At 36.8% G+C, this 21887-nt stretch overlaps 1 protein-coding gene across 1 annotated transcript; it reads right to left on the minus strand.

Moving 5' to 3' along the window:
- Nucleotides 1-6120: 6120 nt before the first annotated feature.
- On the minus strand, nucleotides 6121-9719 carry LOC111195059 (uncharacterized). Its single transcript, XM_049471384.1, has 9 exons — nucleotides 9605-9719; nucleotides 9460-9507; nucleotides 8332-9367; nucleotides 7878-7928; nucleotides 7758-7802; nucleotides 7615-7679; nucleotides 7330-7528; nucleotides 6872-7072; nucleotides 6121-6298 (listed from the first exon to the last, which is right to left on the minus strand). Exons 3-9 carry the CDS (start codon nucleotides 8467-8469, stop codon nucleotides 6206-6208), a joined length of 792 nt encoding a protein of 263 aa, XP_049327341.1. The 5' UTR covers nucleotides 8470-9367; nucleotides 9460-9507; nucleotides 9605-9719; the 3' UTR covers nucleotides 6121-6205.
- Between the last annotated feature and the right edge of the window lie 12168 nt (nucleotides 9720-21887).

The following is a 21887-nucleotide window of genomic DNA, read 5'->3' on the forward strand; positions in this document are numbered from 1 at the left end:
TGAACAGGTAAGCTAACTGGCTATAGCTAATTTAGTCAGGTACTTTATCACCACCACTAGATGTGCTTACTAGGGACTAGAGCTGTCTCTCACGAGGGGCATAGCCCCACCGACCGCTGCGCTGCCTGGCGCCAAGCACTGCCGACCGCGGCGCTCCCTCGTGTGAAATACAGTCAATATAACGCTAAATACGGGTGATAGAAGAGTTTAGAATTAATGTATTTATCATCTCTCCTCGTGCATTAGTTGGTCTATCACTATTGTAAAATCAACTAAAGCTGTCAAAGACCAAGGGTTTAGAGCAGCTTCATCAAACCGGGTGACAGTGCACAGCATCTACTGCTCTGAATGTAGTGATAATATGGGTTTGGAATGATACCTGATATTTTTATAATTTTAACAAGCAGGTAAGGTTTCTAGTTTAGGGATGTTGCGCACGTTAAATCAAATCAGACACCCAAACTATTAGAGTACGGGGCAGGTGTGTTCCTGAGCCCCTAAAAAAGGACTGGCGTCGCCCCTGGTAACGATGCAGCACGTAAAATATGTATCAGAGTAAATCTATTAAACTGAGAGAAAATATGTAGTGAAGTAGAAGTTGGAGAAAAAAACACTTCAGTAAAGTACAGATACAGCATTTAGTACTTAGGTACAGTAGTAAAGTAGTTCTACTTTGTTAGATCTCTGGTTGGGGGGTGTCCAAGTCCAGGTCTGGGGGTACCTCCCTGAAATAAATTTTTGCAGTTGTGTTTCACAAAGAACCAGAAAAAGGGGATTTTAGCGGATAGACACCTTTAAAACTTATTTACTGTAGAAAATACAAATTTACATGCTTTATTAGCAAAATTACAGAGCCCGGGAGGCGCCGTGGATAAAAAAAATAATTAAATTGAGTGAACAATATAGCAGTTCCTGCTCACGTTTTTAATTTGAGTGAACGATTTGCAATTCGTGCTCACGATTTCTTTATTTCGTGCTCACGATTTCTGTAATTCGAGTGAACAATTTCTGTAATTCTTGCTCACGATTTCTGTAATTCGAGCGAACGATTTCTGTAATTCGTGCTCACGATTTTTGTAATTTGAGCGAACGTTTTTATGCGCACTAATAAGCTCAGAGGGAAATGATCATTTTTCTCTTTTGATCTGTTACAGGGGTGCAGTGAAGATAATCAGTTATCTACATTTATAACCTGCTGATTATTAATGCACTAGTGTTACAGTTAGATGTACAGTACAGTGTGCAGATTGTGCCGTGGTGGTGGAGTCTCCACAGCGAGAACCGACCACGGCATCGTTTCCCCGGCCGCGAGACACCTGCCGCACGCGCAGTCCTCCTTCGCGGAGCTTATTTACCAACAATGTAGACAAATAAAGTCAATTCCAGTCATGAATAAAGGAAACAAACCTTTTACTAATGCAGGACAAATGTGTGTTATTAAAACCAGATCAAAACAAAGTTATAATGCAATGTGAAATTGTTTTTTTGTTTTTTATTTTCAACAATAATATAACGTAAAGAAGTATAATTTTATAAATATACAGCTATAAGAATTAGGTCCAAATGTACACTGTAAAAGGAAATAAAGATAATACAAGATTAATGCAATGTGTGACAGTTGTCTGGCTCATATAAGAGCTGCTTTAAATATGTAACACTATATAAAATAAAAAAAACTGGTCTAAAATACTATTAATACACTGTTTAAGATATTTAGTAAATGGGCATTTCATATAATAATTTGGATCAATTTGATCATTTATTCCAATATGTTTCCTAAAATTATTCTGTTTCTATATCTGATAAAATGTCCTGAATATCTGCATATTGTCAAATCACAGTGTCCTGCCCAGAAACATGCCACAAGCTTCAAATAAAAAAATATAATAATTTTAAACTTGTTGAAGGTATATTTTCTGATTTTTTTTTATACAAATTATTAAAATATAGATTAAATCTATCATAAAAGTAATAATGATGACTAGATTTAAGAAGATATGCATTTCCTTGGAGGCTGGCTGAATGTTATTGAGAAATTAATAAACACATTTGCATATTGCATTATAACTTTGTTTTCAATCAGCAGGTTATAAATGTAGATAACTGATTATCTTCACTGCACCCCTGTAACAGATCAAAAGAGAAAAATGATCATTTTCGTCTGAGCTTATTAGTGCGTACAAAAACGTTCGCTTGAATTACAGAAATCGTGAGCACGAATTACAGAAATCGTGAGCACTAATTAAATAAATCATGAGCACGAATTGCAAATCGTTCACTCGAATTTAAGAAAACGTGAGCACTAACTGCTATATCGTTCACTCGATTTAATTATTTTTTTTTATCCACGGCCCCTCCCGGGCTCCGCACAAAATACTTTATTATACTTTAGAAAACTAAAGAAGTATCGTGGAAAAGTATTAAATTACTATTTTTAATTTAAGTTCTTATCCTTTAGCAACTTTTACTCCCATTCATTGTGCTCTTACTCGCGGGCTCCCTCTAGCGGCGGTGTGCAGGGAGTTACAACAGGGAGGGGGGGATTCCTTTGACAGATGTCTATGCATACAATAGTCACTATTATATATTTAGGGTTCAAGCACCGAAGGTGCGTAGAACCCTATTGTTTTTGCTAAGATTTTTCTTCTTCTTCTTCTTCTTCTTCTTATTATTATTATTCTTTTTCTCCTGTAAAAACAGTTGTGCAGCCTAAACCGTAAGTCATAGAGAAATGAAACTTCCCAGATAGCCACCGAGTGCTGGCCCAGTACTGGGCCTTAGCTGGTTTCTGACTGTCCTCAAAGGTGGCCCAGAACCGGCCACCGGACTCGGCCCAGTGTATTTTTGAACGTAGGACCAAGTCTGGGCCTTATTCGGTTTCTGACTCCTCGAAGCTGGCTGAGAGTCGGTCACCGGACTCGGCCCAGTGTCTTTTTGAATGTAGGACCAGGTCTGGGCCTGCACTGGTTTCTGACTGTTCTGGAAGCTGGCTGAGATCCGGCCACTGAACTTGGCCCAGTGTCTTTTTGAACGTAGGACCAAGTCTGGGCCTTATTCGGTTTCTGACTCCTCAAAGCTGGCTGAGATTCGGTCACCGGACTCGGCCCAGTGTCTTTTTGAACGTAGGACCAGGACTGGGCCTACTCTGGTTTCTGACTGTTCTGGAAGCTGGCTGAGATCCGGCCACTGAACTTGGCCCAGTGTCTTTTTGAACGTAGGACCAAGTCTGGGCCTTATTCGGTTTCTGACTCCTCAAAGCTGGCTGAGATTCGGTCACCGGACTCGGCCCAGTGTCTTTTTGAACGTAGGACCAGGACTGGGCCTACACTGGTTTCTGACTGTTCTTGAAGCTGGCTGAGATCCTGCCACCGAACTTGGTCCAGTGCCCAACACAAGTTAAGCAAAACTTTTGTAACTGAAGGTACTTTGTCTTTTACTGTTGGTGAATTTGTTTTCTAAGAACTAGGAGGTTCAGGAACCTACAATGTTATTCCTACTACTACAAGCTACAAGCTATTTGTACATAAAATTTATGTAAATAACCACTTTGTACATCAGTACATCAATATGATTATTATATATTATTATAGGAAACACTAATAAGGAATTTACCATTGGTTTAAATAGAGTATTCTGTTTACTCAATTAGTGTTAATGAGAGAAAAACTTTGTCTGGAAGCTCAAAGAAAGACATAAAACAAAGATTTATATTAAATTTACGTTTAATTCATAAAGTTTACATATTTAAAAAATAAAGGGAAAAAAAGAAAACAGAAACAGATTACAATTTGCAAATTCTTTTTAACTCATTCAATTGAATACACTACAAAGACAAGAAATTTAATGTTGCAAATATTCACTCATTTTGAATTTGATGCCTGTAACATGTTCCAAAAGTTAAGACAGGGGTAACAACATTATGCATGCATTATGAAGACCAAATACGAGAACGGAGCCCCCGGACTGTTTCTTTAACTAGCTGAGCTCTGCGGTACAGTTAAAAAGCTCCCCACGACAGTGCTCTTACTGCCTCTCCCTATTAGGCTACAGAGGGGCATGTAGTGTTGTGTTACAGTGTTTGTTGTTGCGCCGCTAAAGTATGGAGGATGAAGAAAAAGAAATCCAACTGATTTGAAAGAATCAGGAAAAAATTGAATTGTGACCCCAAGAATCAATTTTGAATCGAATTTTGGGATTCCCAAAGATTCACAGCCCTACTTTGTACTATGAAAAACATTGGTTTAATAGGTTCGCCCAAACAAAGGTTTGGCACCTGTGGACTTCTTGTTACTTTTTACCGTATTTATTTTTATTTGTATCTGTTTTAATACGTGGTATCTTTGCCAAGTAAAACTCAATATTAACTCAACTTAATATTGAGATGATTGGTTTTAAGAAATTTGCATCGGCCTAAAACATTTTCACAGTACTGTACATATACACACATACTGTATAGGTTTTTGTGTGTGTGTGTTTGAGCTGTACTATGGAGGACCAAAAATGACATAAGTATAAATAAATAAATGCAAATATAAATGTAGAAATAATAAATATATACATTAATAAATAAATAAATAAATATATAAATAAATGCACATATAAATGAATGAATGAATGAATATTTGCATAGGTAAATAAATAAATTAATACATTTCTTATTTATTTATATATTTATTTATATATTTACTTATATGTGCATTTATTTATTTATTCATTCATTTATTTATTTCAACATTTATTCATTTATTTATTTCAACACTTATTTATTCATTCATTTATTTATTTCAACATTTCTACATGTATTTATTTATTTATTTCCACATTTCTTCATTTATTTATTTATCTCCACCGTCCTGTACTTCCGGTATCAGTGAGACAGAACAAAAGGGACGGCACAGCAACATCGCGGCTATAACCCCTACTGCAGTAACAACTGCTGAAAATGAATGAGGGTCAACAGCTTAAAAATGTCGCCGCTGCAGGCCAAGGCAGGAGCAGTGTCACTACCCGATCTGTACCCCCTGCCCAGTTTGTTCCGCGCATGCACACGCATTGCAAACTGAGCAGGGGCACAGATCAGGTAGCCACGGCTGTTACACCGTCAACAGTTTTCGGCTCTGTGAGGTCGCTGCTCAAGCTTAACTTCCGTTTTCTGAATTATAGATAGACTGATAGGTGTTTAAACTAAATATATTTCGAAAATCAAACAAAATAATCTATTAAAATGTATGCATGTGGTGTTTTCTTTTTACATATGCCAAGTCTGTAAACTACTTCACATTTTATTAACTTAATTACACCTTTAGCGATAAGATTAACATCTACATGCTCAAGTATCAATTTATAATGCTTACCATGAATTAATGAATGAATAAATTCATAAATAAATAGAGCCAGAACACAATAATTCGCATAGGCTAACTAGCAGTTTATCTTTCTGTAATCTAGATAGACTGGGAGATATAAATAAGTAAAATACAAACATCAACTAGAAAATAATGTTCTTTGTTCTTGAGCAGTTGATATATAAACTGTGCATTTTATGCTTTGTCAAATTTAGTATTACAGGGTGTATGAGGCATTTAAAAAATTTAATTTGTTTACCATTATAACAAACCTGTTTGGGTTATATCCATTATATGGGGTGGTGGTGTGGTCTTTGACCATTTGTAGTATTCCTCAAGCTAACAAAGAGTTTATTAATAAAAAACATTTATTTTTGCTTAAAATACACAGCAGAATGTTTAGAAATGGGAACCAAATACCATGTCTCTAAATGTGGTCCTGTATCAATATGCTACTAACCATTAAAAATAAGGTACAACACATTTATCAAAATACCAGTTTATTTTCTTCTCAGAGAAAGCATGAGAGCAAAAAGCAAAACAAAAGAAAAACATCCCTCTCAACACACAACCACCCAGCCACTCCCACCCTACCTCACCCCACCTCACCCCGCCCCACTCCCACCTCACCCCGCCCCACCTCACCTCACCTCACCCCAACACACCCCACCCCACCTCAACACACCCCACCTCACCCCACTCCCACCCCACCTCACCCCAACACACCCAACCCCCCCGACACAACCCACCCTCCCCAACTCAAAGTACCCCGACACAAACACGCAACCACCCACCCAATTAAAATGGTAGTCACAATAAATAAACATTCATACAGATATTTCAAACACAGGTAACTGTTTTTACCTTCTGCTGTAGTTAGGACCTGAAAGAAACAACTCTTCAGCCTCTTGTATAGTTATTCCCTGTAGTGTAGACATGGCTTGGGTGATGCACTAACAAAAGGGTTAAAAAAATTAAATATAAATTATAAAACTGCATTACAAAGATTCAGCACTGCAGTGCAGTGATTAGAAGTGTATGGTGGTGTATGAGGTGTTAGTGCATGTTGTGCTGGTACAGTGAGTGGATCAGATATATCAGTGCTGCTGGAGTTTTTAAACACTGTGTCCATTTATTGTCTCTCATTCTATTAGACACTCCTACCTATCTGCACCACAGTGTATATGTAAAGTCAGATAGAAGCTCTGAGTCTGTTGCTGCATAGTTGGTGCTGTCAATACTCTAGTCCTTCATCAATGCTCACTGGATGTCCACCGCCGGTGGACTATTCAGGTCAAGCAAGTGAAACTGAGGTGTTCAAAAACTCCAGCATTAGCGTTAGTGTCACTGCTGAAAATGACCCAATAACTGTCTGAGAAAATGTATTGTGGTTATCATGGTCTCACAGTACTACTCTATTGGATTTTAAAAAAAGATACATTTGATTAAAATTTTTATGTAACTTAAGTCACAACAGGCTATTTAACATTGTTAATAGATATTTACTGCATACCTAGTAACCTTACCTCTGGGAACAAAACATCCAAAATGAACTGCACTTGATCCTCAATGTGGAATTCTACTGGTGCAGATTTCAGGACATCCTGAAGATAGAAAAATAGGGAGTCCTGTTCTTCCTCCGAGTCCAGGTACACTGGCACCCGTAGAGATGATCCCTTCTGGATTCTGCTGAGCCACTTCGAAGGCTCTTTTCCACAGAGTACACCCTTAGGTCAAAAGGCAAAGTGCCAAAAGCACTTCATCAAAACATGAGCAAACATTTAACATTTCTAGTTGAATGTCAAAAGTAGTTTATGTTAAAAGTTTTGGACTGTAAATCCACATTAAAAAAAAAAAAAAAGTCCCACATGGTGACAACAAGCATGAATTATAAGGCCTTTTGCTTATTTGCTTATAACACTGTAATGGTAAAACAATGTGCAAATTGTAAATAACAAACATTGTTAATGTGTGACAAACATACCAACAAATGTTGCCGGACTCCATGGTCTTGTACAGCAAAGTCTACCAGCTTCTTTTCTTGGGCTGTGCGGTTGACCATGGTTTGCACATGAGGTGGAATGTCTGAAGTGATTGACCTAGATACCCTAAAAAGTGGCTGAAGGGTCCCTTGCAATAGCCTGCTAGCCTTGTCAGTCCAGAAAGCAAACCTCTGGCCATGTCTGTTGAATCAAAAAACTTAATCAGCAGGTAATCAAATGAAATAAAATGCAGAAAAGGCATGAATACTTTAGCAGAGTGGCCTTACCCTTCAATCTGAAATCTTTCCATCAGTAGGATGCACCACCACTGGCGGATTAATGGCACATCATTCTAAAACATATATAACAATGATCAGACAATTGGGGTGGGGTTTGAAATATTTTTTCTATATTAATAGATGCAACTGACCTCTGTGAAGATAAATGGGGTATTGGTGCAGATACAGAGGGCATACTGTAAAAAAATAAATCTCTCTATTATACCCAATAACTCAAAATGCTGCTTATCACAACTTAAAAGGATGCTTACAATGAGTATAAGGATGCCACAGTAGTTCCCAGAAGTTTGTTGAGGGAAGTGCTGGAAACAAAATATTAAATATTACTGTTAAGTAAAGGTGTTGAACCAATAGAAACAGATGTAGACAAGTGCTTCACTAAAGTAAGCTTAGGTTCCCCCTTACTGAGTTACTGCCAAAAGCCATTAATACATGAAGTAGATGTGCTGAAGATAGAGATTGTTTCAAATTGTGTAAAATAGACAGAAAGTCCCTAGGTCTGGACAAGAAAGAATGTATGGTGGAAAGAAGACGAATGAATATAGCAAAAAGTATCAACTGGTGGGCTAGTCATGGCTCAGTTTCCCAAAATCACAGTAGAAAATTCTCTTCAAAAGAAAATATCTATAGTCTTACATTACATTTAAGCCAACTGATGTCCAGAGTTTTATATAACCCAGTAAGAAAATAAAGAAAAGGCTTTACATCAAAACTTCTGCCGGTCTTCTCTGTCCAGGGTCTTGGGTCAATCTGGCCTGCAATATGTCTGCACATAAAATGGGAAAAAAAAATAATTATGGACACACACTTACTGAAACCTATAGTCATACAATTGTTCTCCATGGTCTAGTTTCATAAAATGAGACCTAATCCTACAGCCATCGAACAAGGCTTCTGCGTAAACATAAAACAAAAGAACAAAGCTATAAATAAGCAGCCATAGAACAAGGCTTTTTGTAAATCATTAGCCATAGAACAAGGCTTTTTGTAAATCATCAGCCATAGAACAAGGCTTTTTGTAAATCATTAGCCATAGAACAAGGCTTTTTGTTAATTTTCAGCCATAGAACAAGGCTTTTTGTAAATCATCAGCCATAGAACAAGGCTTTTTGTTAATTTTCAGCCATAGAACAAGGCTTTTTGTAAATCATCAGCCATAGAACAAGGCTTTTTGTAAATCATCAGCCATAGAACAAGGCTTTTGTGTAAATCAGCAGCCACAGAACATGGCTCTTGCGTAAAATATTATTGGTAAAAGCCACTGAACAAGGGCAACTTTTTCCTCTCTCTTAACCTAAATATCGTTTTGTACGAGTCATCTCCAAAACCACCAGGGAGTACAGAATCTAGAAAAATGATCTCTCTCTCCACAACCAGTAAAACCTGCAATGGACATATTTCAAAATGATAAGCTAATCAACAAACTTCATTCTAAAAATCTGAATATCTATTTTTTGAAACTGTAACTCAACACATAGCAAATAGTGATCCAGTTGATTCTGTTGCATACTCCATGCAGGGAACAAAATCGCATCCTTGGAACACAGATTGTTCTGGTGTAGAGAAAGAAAATGCAACCATTCAACTACTGTGCATTGTACAGAAATCATTGCATTAATGTGCAACTGTCTGTCTGTGTGTGTGTTTAACTTCACTTTACCGGTAAACTTGAGAGTGGGTCCACATTCATCGTTTTCCATGTGGGAACCACATACATGTCAGCAATGTAAACATCTTTCCCCTATTTACAACACAACAAGATTAGCAAATGTATACAAGTACCCATGAAGAAGTATACAAAATAACAATGTTTGAGCTTCTGTAATTAATTACATGTTTTTGAGCAGCTTCTCTGGTGATCTTAAAACATGCATTCCCAATCTAGACGTAATAAAACAAAATAAAGACATAAATTACACACAAAAAAAAACTATTTCTGTGCCTTTGAGCAAGCATGCTGCAACATGAATATACTTACAGTAGACTCCATGCACTGATTTAACCCAAGACTCCACAAGTCCTCACGTGTAAGACAGATATTGTCATCTTTAACAATCAATTCTGCTGCTGGAAGGCTTTTGTCCAGGACATATTTCAACTGCAATTAAAAGAGTTAGCAAGGGAGGGGGGGTGAGAATGGTGTGAGAGTGTAAGTATGTGAGAGATGGTCTGAATATACGATTGCAAAAAATTATTGGTAGTGTCTAACAGTGTGTGAAGGAGAGTGAAATTTGGAATGGGCTAGGTGGAATCATCCCCTACCAGTTTTTCCTGGAGAGGACCCAAGTCTTTTTCCCATTTCTCTCCAGAAAAAGCATAAGGATGGTCTGTTGCTTCATCAGGTGTACCATACTCATGGTCCTGAAGTGACACACATGGAACTGCTCCATGATCTGAAGAGACAATAAAAAAAATTAAGTCTAATATTAATAAAATAAACTTTACAATATACACCTTACATGTCAACCATTACAAAAAAAACACTACTTAGCTCTTACTTTCCAACCTGTAGAAAGGCCTTAGCCGTGAGACATTGATGCAACATCGAGTCACATTATCTTTCACCACTGATGCCACACCCTTTTTAGAGATACTATCTACAGTGTCTTTTCTCTGTTTTATATTGAAATCTTGAGAAATCAAGACCTCATCGCCAGGACTGATTGTGCTCATTAGCTTTCTCTTACGGTTCCTGTAAGACTTTTGTTGTCTTTTCTGCGCATTTTCAATGTTGCTAAGCACCTGAAAAAAAAAAATTACACTTTACTACATGCCATTGAATTAAAAAAAACTTCTGTGGTCAGACTACATGAATTTGGACCTAACCTTCTCATTTAAAATTTTCATTTCATTTACTCGGGTGTCAAGATCATCTTCTGGGTCAGCAATTTTAAAGTCTTCTCCCATGGGACAGGCGTTCATAACCTCTGGCAAATGAGGGTGCCGATGGAAGAATAAGAAATACGGGGTGTGCCTGGTTGAAGACTGGTTAAAAACAAATTAAGTTATCAGAAATAAAACATTATATATCGATTACATTATATATCGACCATAATGAATGTATAATGAATACCCACTTGCTTAGCAGTGTTAATACCATACACAACTGCAGGTAAATGGATGTCCCAATCATTATGGCTTTCATTTACATACTTCCGCAATACACGTTTGACATTTTGATTTGTTCGCTCATCCTATATATATATAAAAAACAACAACAACAATTAAAACATTTCCTAATTTTTTTAACATTACAGGGAAATGTCAAATAAAATTATGTTGAAAATTACCTGCCCATTTGTCTGAGGGTGGTAGGCACTTGAGACAGCATGTTTGATTTTCAGAGTTGCAAAGATGTTTTCATTCAGCTGTGTGCAAATCATCAAAAAGGAAATACAGTGTGCATAGCAGAATGTCAGAAAAACATGTGTGCTAATTAAGATAAATATCAATGTTAAGAATTCACATTATACTAGACTTTTACCTCATTAACGAACTCTCTCCCTTGGTCAGTAATAATTTTCTTGACCATGCCGAACAAGTAGAGTGTCTTTATGATGGCTGCTGACACTTCAGTTGCAGTCTTATTTTGCAGTGGCTCAGCAACAACCCACTTTGTATATAAATCAGTCATGGTCAACACATACTTGTTTTTTGACCAGTTTCTCGCAGTGGGCCAATTAAATCCAGGCCAATCACCTCCCATGCAGCCTTCACCTAAACACATATTTTCCATTACCTTTCAAAACATTTATTTTCTCTATTAAACAAAACAGAATTTGGAATACCTTAATAGAATGTAACACTGGTATCCCCGTCTTCATGGGGTCATTTAGTTGGCAGCGGCGACAACACTTCACCTAAAAAAAAAACAAAAAAAAGAAGAATTAAGTTGGGACAGTGTCTAAACATGTACAAAAAGTAAAATAAAATGCATATCATAAATACATATTAGAACAAGGGGTGTGCTATATAATTTCGTGCACAATAATATTTGTCGTTACATTACTTTGTTTTTGTTACACTATTTTTATACAAAATCAGAATCTTGGTAACTATCTATGAAAGATTTCTTTTGTTTCTACTGAATAAATAATATGAGGCTGAAGTTGGTTTGATATTCGCAGCTGCCGCTTCACTGAACCACCGTGAACTAAAGGGAGCGTTCACAAACTGTTCCGCATATTATATTTAACACCTCACATATCAACACTGAAGGAGCTATAATGAAGAAAAGCAGTACAGCTGTTTATTAACTATGTAAATATACATTATGTTATAAAATGCAATTTTATATAAACGACCTTCCACTTATTTTCTGTTCTAGTGTAATTCATTCATTTCCTAAGTAGAAAACATCTTAAATAGAGAATTAGCCTCCTACCTTAAGGGAAAACCTGGCATTAGCCTGGCCAGAGCTAACTGTTAACTGTAAAATATTTATTTTAATTACTGAATATTAAATTAATAAATTTTATATATAATTTAAAAAATACAATAATATTTTAAAAGCCGTTGCGCTCAAAAAAAAAAATCCAGTGTGATTTTAAGATTTTTTTCATCTTGGGCCAGACCAAATACTGATACTGATAAATGATATGAAATTCTAGTCTCCTATTTTAAGGAAAACCTAGAATTAGCCTGGCCCGAGCTGATTTTATACTGTAAAATGAATTAGCCACATAGCATACACAGCCATAATGCAGCAAAAATTTAATATAAGCTGATGGTCCAGTACGATTTTGAAGGATATTTAATCTTGGGCCATGCCAAATACACATGATATAATGAGTTTTAGTCTTCTACTGTAAGAAGAACCTGAAATACTTTATACTTTAAAACGAACTGGCAACATGGCATACAAGCTATAATGCACAAAAATTAATGAATATAAAGCCAGTGATTCCAGTGCGATTTTGTGAATACTAGAACTCTTCATCTCATGTTTATTTGTTCTGGTCCAAAATGAAAAAGTCCTTCAAAATCATACTGGAACGTCAGCTTAATATTCAATTTTTGGTGCATTATGGCTCGTATGTCATGTTGCTAATTCATTTTACAGTATAAAATCAGCTCGGGCCAGGCTAATTCTAGGTTTTCCTTAACATAGGAGACTTCAATTTCATATCGTGTATTTGGTCAGGCCCAAGATGAAAAAATTATTTGAAATCACATTGGAACATTGGAAGGTTTTTAAAATATAATTTTATTAAATTTTTTTTTTTTTTTTTTTATAATTTTATTTCTAATTTTTCCCATTTTTCTCCCCAATTTACACGGCCAATTACCCAACCCACTCATTAGGACTCCCCATATCACTAGTAATGCCACAACACACCAGGAGGGTGAAGACTAGCACATGCTTCCTCCGATACATGTGAAGCCAGCCACCGCTTCTTTTCGAGCTGCTGCTGATGCAGCATTGCCGAGCAGCCAGTGCGCTTGGAGGAAAGCACAGCTGCTCGGCTCCGGTACATCAGCTCACAGACGCCCTGTGCTGCAGACATTACCCTAGGAGTGATGTGGGGAGAGAGCGCCATCTACCCACCCAGAGGGAGCAGGGCCAATTTTGCTCCCTCTGACGCCGGCAGCTTGATGGCAAAGCTGCATGAGCTGGGGTTCGAACCTGCGACCTCCTGCTCATAGTGGCAGCGCCTTAGACCGATTAAATATTTTTTTCATTATATATTAAATTGTTAATTATATATTCAATAATTAAAATAAATATTATACAGTATACAATTAGCTCTGGCCAGGCTAATGCCAGGTTTTCTCTTAAAGTATGAGGCTAATTCTCTAGTTAAGATATTTTCTACTTAGTAAATGAATGAATTACACTAGAACAGCACGTTAAAGTAAAACTGGAGAAAGTAAGTGATGGAAGGTAGTGTACATACAACCAAACGAATCAGGAGCTGCGAATATCAAACCAACTTCAGCCTTGTATGAATAATACTGTAATATTTATACTAAATAAAACATTTATATGTACTGTGTTGCAGTTTTACGCTCTGGAAATTGTGTTATAACTTCACAACATACCCACTCAGTTACATCTTTCATTAGGGTAGGCCAGAAGTATCCAGCAATCACCCTGTCTCTCGTGCCTCGTACACCGTTGTGGTTGCCGGTGCCGGAGTTATGGCACTCCATCAAAACAGACCTTTTTTCCTCCTCAGTACAAACAACTAGTCTCATATACGTTTTATTTGGTCCAGTGTAAAACAATCGGTTGTTTGCCGAAAAAAAAACACGTTTCATATTTAATTACTTATTGATATAATAAAATACTCCGAGCTAAATTAGCTAGCATAGTTAACCTAGCTATACTAACTAGTTCACATAACGGGACACTTCGCTTCCTCAGCTAACGCAAACCTTTCTAAAATATGATATGATTTTAACTTACCTTTTGCTATGAAGTTTTCAGACACACGCCGCATTTCCTTGCGCATTTTTTTGTTGCATGGTGGAGTAAATGTTCCACTTAAAATGTACTCTTTCAGAGCTCTGTAAAAACGTAAGTCCTTCATTTTGAAACCGCGTTTTACAAGCTGTTTGCGACAGTGTGAGCGGAACCACAACTTGGCATTGCCTACCTGATCTGTGCCCCTGCTCAGTTTGCAATGCGCATGCGTGCGCATGCGCGGAACAAATCGGGCAGGGGGTACAGATCGGGTAGTGACAAGCAGTAGAACCAAAACTTTTGCAGCTCAAAAACCAATCCTGCTTTAGAGCGAGGATAGGACCGCCTACCTAACTATCATACAAATGCAGAAATACAGAAATAAATAAATTAATAAATGTGGCAATAAATCAATAAATAAATGTAGAAATGTTGAAATAAATGAATGAATAAATAAATGAAAAAATAAATAAATGCACATATAAATGAATAAATAAAAATAAATATAAAAAAATAGAAATGTATTTATTAATTTATTTATTTACCTATACAATTATTCATGCGTGTATTTATTTTTTATATATTTATTTATTTATTCATTTCTATGTGTATTTATATATGTATTTATTTATTTCAACATTTATTTATTTATTCATTTATTTATTTCAACATTTATTTATTTCTACATTTATATGTGCATTTATTTATTTATTTATTTATACGTATGTCATTTTTGGTCCTCCATACTGTAATACTTAAATATATAAATACATCTACATTAATTTTAAGGAAAATGTGTTGATTATAAAGATTAAAATAATATAAAGACAATTAAAATAAAGATAATTTAATAATTCATTGATGTCTCCTCCTCAGTAAATTTATATCTTACTCCCTGAGAGCATTACACACCCACCAGTATAGTTTTTCTTATTTATATTTTAGGCTCTAAAAGCAAGTTATACCTTCTCTACACATATTTAATTGTACGCTTGTTTCTATAGATACAACTATCAACTAATAGAATCAAAGTACAGTAATAGTTTAATGTTAAATATGTTTATTGCAGTCATATTTACAAATATAATGCTGTTATGTTTTTTCTTTTGTATGACATGACCATTTTAAATTCAGCATCACATTCTTGAAATAAGTACTTGGAAAATTGGGCACCAGCAGAAGCGAAAGTAGGGGCAGCAACATTAAAACATATTAATTTACTGACAATAATAAAATGTATCTATGATTTTCCTATTTCCTTTTTTTGCCAATATAAAACATGAATAATTTAATTGCTCTGAAAAGCTCCACTATTTTACTTAATGTTGTTAAATTCTCCTGTTGTGTCTAACAGGATAACTGTGTGTGTGTAATTTAATTTTAAACTTTTTCAAGTAAAACATTTTTGTCTCTAGTATACACTAATATACTGCATACACAAACAACTTCTAGTGTGATTTTACAAATTAGAGAAATGTTGACTAAAGCTTATTTGGTAGTAGTGAGTGTGTTTATATAAAAATGTGCTAGCTAAGTTAATAACATACACTTTTAACAAAGTGGCAGAGTGTGCAGGAACGTATTACTGAACTCTGGAATAAACAATACAAATAAAGATTTTTTTATATTAACTCACAGACACAGCACCATTTTATTTAACTAAAAAGCTAGCTAAAACAAACATTACACAGTGACTTGTAGAGACACACAACCACTAAGTTAACCTAGCTGACTAGCTAGCTAATGTACAACATCTAAACAAAAGTTCTGTGGAAGCATTTAGGTTAGCTAGTAAAGACCAATTCTTTAGCTAACTACCAAATTGGTTAACTAGCAAGCCTAAATGCTTTTACAGTATGTATGTTTGTAAAAGCATTTAAGCTAACGCTAGCAAACTGGCTGGTTTCTATCCTAGCTAGCTAACCGTTTATAGCTTAGCTAACGTAAATACCGAAACAGTACTTCTGTTCTGGCCTTGTACACTAGTTAACAATTTGAATTTCAAGTAAAAACATACTTTTTGGTTGTCTGGTAGTAACTGTTATAGTAACATTAACATTTACATTAACATGAAATGTGTTTAATGCTACATTCTGAGATAATTTAGCTTCAGATAATATCACCTTGATATGCTGCTAAGTTAGCTAGCTTAGCTAACTGAAGAGGCAACACAGATAGGGTTATAAATCATATTTGACGGCCAAAATATTTATTAAGTCAAAATAAATTATATTTCAAAAAAGGTACGTAATACTTAGTTAGGTTTGCTACCTACCTACAAACTTCAAAGGTTTCAGGATAGCTGACAGTTGAGGAACGTTGTAATGTTTGAGGAATCCGCGCGCCAAGTGCTACGAGAAACCGCACGGGTTGAACTGGGCTGATGCGCAGGGGCACCAAGGTAAATATCATCTAGATTCATTTACACTCTAAACGTGATCACACGTTTGGGGTGTGCGCGACGGTTGGTTTTGGGGTCTAGGGATGCTGATCGTGTGTGTGTGTGTGTGTGCGTGTAGCAGTACTATAACAGGCTCTGTGTGTGTGTGTGTGTGCTATAACAGGCTCTGTGTGTCTGTGTGTCTGTGTGTGTGTGTGTGTGTGTTTGTGTGTGTGTGTACTATAACAGGCTCTGTGTGTGTGTGTGTGTGTACTATAACAGGCTCTGTGTGTGTGTGTGTGTGTGTGTGTACTATAACAGGCTGTGTGTGTGTGTGTGTGTGTGTGTGTGTGTGTGTGTGTGTGTGTGCGTGTAGCAGTACTATAACAGGCTCTGTGTGTGTGTGTGTGTGTGTACTATAACAGGCTGTGTGTGTGTGTGTACTATAACAGGCTGTGTGTGTGTGTGTGTGTGTGTGTGTGTGTGTGTGCGTGTAGCAGTACTATAACAGGCTCTGTGTGTGTGTGTGTGTGTGTACTATAACAGGCTGTGTGTGTGTGTGTGTGTGTGTGTGTGTGTGTACTATAACAGGCTGTGTGTGTGTGTGTGTGTGCGTGCGTGCGTGTGTGTGTGAGGAGCAGCATAACAGCGGGAGTAAGTATTCTTACTGACAGGAGTCATCTATAACTGTAAATAAAAAGAAAATATACAAGTCAGCTTTGGTAGAAAAGTGCTAACAGTAGGGAACAGTCAGTTTTCCACTTTGTTAGTGCAGTGCTGGTACAGGGTCGTCTGCCGTATTTGAGCCAGGACACACCTGTGTTCAGAGAATCAGCAGGTTAGGTGCGACAGTCGTTCACCAGCACCAAAACGACTGCTCAGTGACACTGATGTAGAACACTCAGAAAGTGACACTGGGCCAGCTGTGGGCCAGAAGTATTTTTCTGCTTGCGACTCTAAACCAGCAGTGCCGACTTAGAAACGACTCCGGGCCAAAGTCGCTGGCTATCTGGGTTGGTAGGTAGATGTAGGATCAGTGCATCTCGGTGGACAACAAAAATGGCACCGATTGGTCAAGTGGTGGCGCTATAAACAAGGAAATTCATTTTTCACAATTTTCTCAATAACTCAAAAACCATAAGACCTACATTCAAAATTCTTTTTTTGATGGATTCCTTGGGTCAATACCAACAACTTTCCAATTTGGACCATGCACTTCCGTCTATATAGATTTTGTGCTAATTTGCATAATATGCAAAACCTACTTTTGCAAACTAGTCCTAGGAATTTTGACCAATCCTGGCAGGTTTGGTATCAAAACACTCGTGAGAGCATGCGCTTCAATATTCATTAAGAAAAAGTTGAAATATGTAAACAATATGGCCGCCATATGCAAATTAGTCCTTCCGGATATATGCCCCATTCACTTCAAGAGGTAAATTTGGAGCACTGTTTCTCAGCAACCGTGCAACCTAGGAAGTTGAAACTTTGCATGCAGAATCTATCATACAGCCTCTAAAGGATGTTCAAAGGGCAACTTAATCAACATGGCTGAACACCATCAGCCAATCAGCATTCAGCAGACATTTTGGCAGGCTGAATGTTGCCCAATCTGGATGATATTTGGCAGTTATGTTCAGGTGGAGACACTGTAGTGACCTGCAAAGTGCTGAAACAATCCGCCCACTGGGGGGCGCTGTTCCAAAAAAACGAGTATATGTCAATCATGCTGTACTATTTTGACATCTAATTGTTTTTGCCATATTTAGTACAGTGGCTCTGACAAATTTCTCAATACAACTATGTTTAAAAAGTGCTTTGTTCATTCATAATTGCTAATTGTTTGACAATAGCTATATTGAAACTACTCTCTGGATATTTGGCCTATCACCTCCATTTCAGTCTTGCTGCACACTGTAGAGTCTCTAGGTAAATGTTCATTAAAAACATTTGTGAAAATTTCACATACAATACTCTCCAGGCATCAAGCAATCTGTGCGTCCTTGGAATTTCTAACCTAAATTGCTGTAACTCTGCAGTATTTGCTGTAATCTCACAATGTTAAAGACCTCTGTACAATATCACTCTGATGAAGCGCCATTTAATACAGAACTAGATTAAGAATAACTTGACATTACATGTCATATCAGAACATTCACTCCTTTGTGCCTCTTCTCAACATTAATAACAGGTGAAAGACTTTTGATCATTTTAAATGTGACAGAATGTCTCCAATTGTGTTAGACCTTCTTACACATCACCATCCTATGCTCTAGTAGGCACCATTGTGCTAGTTGGTGCTTGATGAAGCGCCATTTAATTCAGAACTAGATTTATAATAACTTCGTAATTACATGTCACATCAGAACATTCACTCCTTTGTGTTAATTTAAACTTGTTTGGTCAAACATTTCAGCTTGTTCTGCAAAGGTCAATCTGAATACCACTTTGTGAACATTCTGGTTGAAGCCACCTGATCAATACCAATAACATGTAGACACCTTTTGACTAGTTCTAACTCACTTAATGAATATCCTACAAAGTTCACTAGATTTACATGTGAATTTAAGCACTGATCAGGTTGAAAGGCCTCTGCTCAACATTAATAACAGGTGAAAAACTTGATAATTTCTAAAAGTGACAGGGCGTCTCCAATCATATTAGACCTTCTTCATCACCATTCAATGCTCCAGTAGGCACCATTGTGCAAGTTGGTGCTTGAACCCGATGATTGCCGCTTGCGGCTATATTTTAATATTATTATTTGCACTGCTATCTACAGGCGGCCGTGTGTAACTGCAGCAAAATGGAACGGGAATCAGAATAAGGCTATAAAAGAACATCTCACACTACCGTCTGATACTAGTCAGAACAGTTTTCATTAAACTGATTAAATTTAATCAGTTAAATTTATATATTATATACACATATATACAATGAATTACTCTCACCAGCAAAGTCTCTCCCTAGTGTTTTCCTTATGATTTCTTTGATTTTCCTTTTTTAAATCATATTTCAAAGGCGCTTTACATATGTAAAATAGCTCAACATATAATCAATTTTCAATACTTGAGCAAACATTTTTAGTGTAAAGAAATATTTTAAAAGGTTTCACTTTTGATATTTCATAAAACAGATCCAGATTTACTATATGCATGATTAACATCATACTACATTTACAAAAATATGTATTTTATTTTAAAAATATTTTTGTCACAAAGATTTTGGTCACTGGTGTTTTATCATAGATATTGTTAGCTCTGATTAAGTCATCAAAGAAAAAGCATCTCAAGGCATGAAAACCATACTTTTCATTTTATTATTTAACAATAATTCTCTTTATCAGGTAGCACATAAATTCTTTGCGTCACTTGTGTTATGTGCTTTAATTGTTTAAAAAAATGTTGTTTTTTATCAAATATATTGCCATATGTCCTTTATTTCATTAATTTTAAGTAGTTACACATGATCTCTTGACTGCCAATGAGGCAGGCTATTCACAAAATCCTCCATTTTAACTCAAATGTCACTGGTGTCACAGTCACTGGTGTTACAGATGTGGTGTTTGTTCTTTTCATGATTTTTTTTTATTAAAAGTATCCTGCATGAAATGTTAGAATAATTCATTCTTATATTAGTACTTACATTTTCATGTTTATTGGACAAAAATGTATTATTGTATTATAGGAAGATGCCTTTAAGTATAAAGAAAGACCGCTATATTTTTGTTATTTTCAGTGTTTGTGTATAAACATACTTTGGTAACATGTTAAGTTAAATTTTTTTTTTTCTAATTTTCTCCCTTTTTCTCCGCAATTTACACGGCCAATTACCCAACCCACTCATTAGGACTCCCCCTATCACTAGTAATGCCCCAACACACCAGGAGGGCGAAGGCTAACCCATGCTTCTTCCGATACATGTGAAGCCAGCCACCGCTTCTTTTCGAGCTGCTGCTGATGCAGCATTGTCGAGCAGCCAGCGGCTCGGCTCCGGTACATCAGCTCACAGACGCCCTGTGCTGCAGACAATAGTGAAATACAAAAGTAATAGAAGTTAAAGTAAAAACATCTTTAGACAGGGCCTAAAGGAGGTTGAAGGGAAATAATGGGGTAGAGGAGTAAAGGAGGGGAAGAAGGAATTAGGTTCGAAGTAGTTAGTGTGTTAGAGGTGTTAGGAGAGTAAGTGCTCTTTGAAGAGCTCTGTCTTCAGAAGTTTATTAAAGATAGTGAGAGATTCTCCTGATCTGGTAGTAGAAGGTAGTTAGTTAGAGGTGTTAGGAGAGTAAGTGCTCTTTGAAGAGCTCTGTCTTCAGGAGTTTATTAAAGATAGTGAGAGATTCTCCTGATCTGGTAGTAGAAGGTAGTTAGTTAGAGGTGTTAGGAGAGTAAGTGCTCTTTGGGGAGCTCTGTCTTCAGGAGTTTATTAAAGATAGTGAGAGATTCTCCTGATCTGGTAGTAGAAGGTAGTTAGTTAGAGGTGTTAGGAGAGTAAGTGCTCTTTGAAGAGCTCTGTCTTCAGGAGTTTATTAAAGATAGTGAGAGACTCTCCTGATCTGGTAGTAGAAGGTAGTTTGTTCCACCATTGGGGAACTCTGTATGAGAACAGTCTGGATTGCTTTGTGTGAATGTTTGTTTGGTAAAGCGAGGCGACGTTCATTGGAGGAGCGCAGCGGCCGGGAGGTAGCGTAAGCCTTCAGGAGCGAGTGCAGGTAGGAAGGAGCTGTTCTGTCATCACCTTGTAGGCGATTGTAAGAGCTTTGAATTTGATGCGAGCAATGGTAGCCAATGAGGCTTAGTGAGCAGTGGGGTGACATGTGCCTGTTTTGGCTGGTTGAAGATCCGACGTGCTGCTGCAGGGCCAATTTTGCTCCCTCTGAGTGCCGGCAGCTTGATGGCAAAGCTGCATGAGCGGGGGTTCGAACCTGCCACCTCCTGCTCATAGTGGCAGCGAGCCACATTGCAATTTCAATAAAAAATAAATAAATTGATCACAAAATAAATTCTTCAAGATGGGATAACACCAGGGACAATTTGACCAAAACTTTACATTTTTTGTTAGAATATATTAAAATCCATTTGTAATTAAGTTCTCCATTTTGGATGTTTGGTAAGTGGAGTTGTTAATAGACATTTTAAGGTTGTTTGTTTCTGGGACAAATTAAGTAGATTTTTAAAAAAGTATCCAATTGAATTCCCACTCCAAATGGAGTGTATGTTACACTGTTTATTATATTATATGGGTCATTCTCCACACACACCAGAAATAAACAAATGTTATTTTCATTTATTTTTTGGCCATGTGGAGGCAGAAAAAAAAATTAAATACCACACTTACATACACACAGGTTATGTACAATATAGACATTATTACTTTTTACACGCTTTTACATGCACCTTGTATGGATGGTATCATAGAGATTGTCCATTTCCCACTAGAGAGGGGGAGAGAGATAGCTCTGGAAAAAATAAGAGA

This window comes from Astyanax mexicanus, chromosome 23 (genome assembly GCF_023375975.1).
Source record: "Astyanax mexicanus isolate ESR-SI-001 chromosome 23, AstMex3_surface, whole genome shotgun sequence".
Classification (NCBI taxonomy): domain Eukaryota; kingdom Metazoa; phylum Chordata; class Actinopteri; order Characiformes; family Acestrorhamphidae; genus Astyanax; species Astyanax mexicanus.

What these genes read in the sequence shown, in the direction of transcription:
- LOC111195059 (XM_049471384.1), bottom strand. Translation starts at nt 8,469, where the DNA reads ATGGAGAACAATTGTATGACTATAGGTTTCAGTAAGTGTGTGTCCATA. An exon ending in GAAAGATTTCAGATTGAAGG is followed by an intron (nt 7,529 to 7,614) that starts GTAAGGCCACTC and finishes TTGATTCAACAG; the next exon opens with ACATGGCCAGAGGTTTGCTT. An exon ending in TGGATGTTTTGTTCCCAGAG is followed by an intron (nt 6,299 to 6,871) that starts GTAAGGTTACTA and finishes CCCTTTTGTTAG; the next exon opens with TGCATCACCCAAGCCATGTC.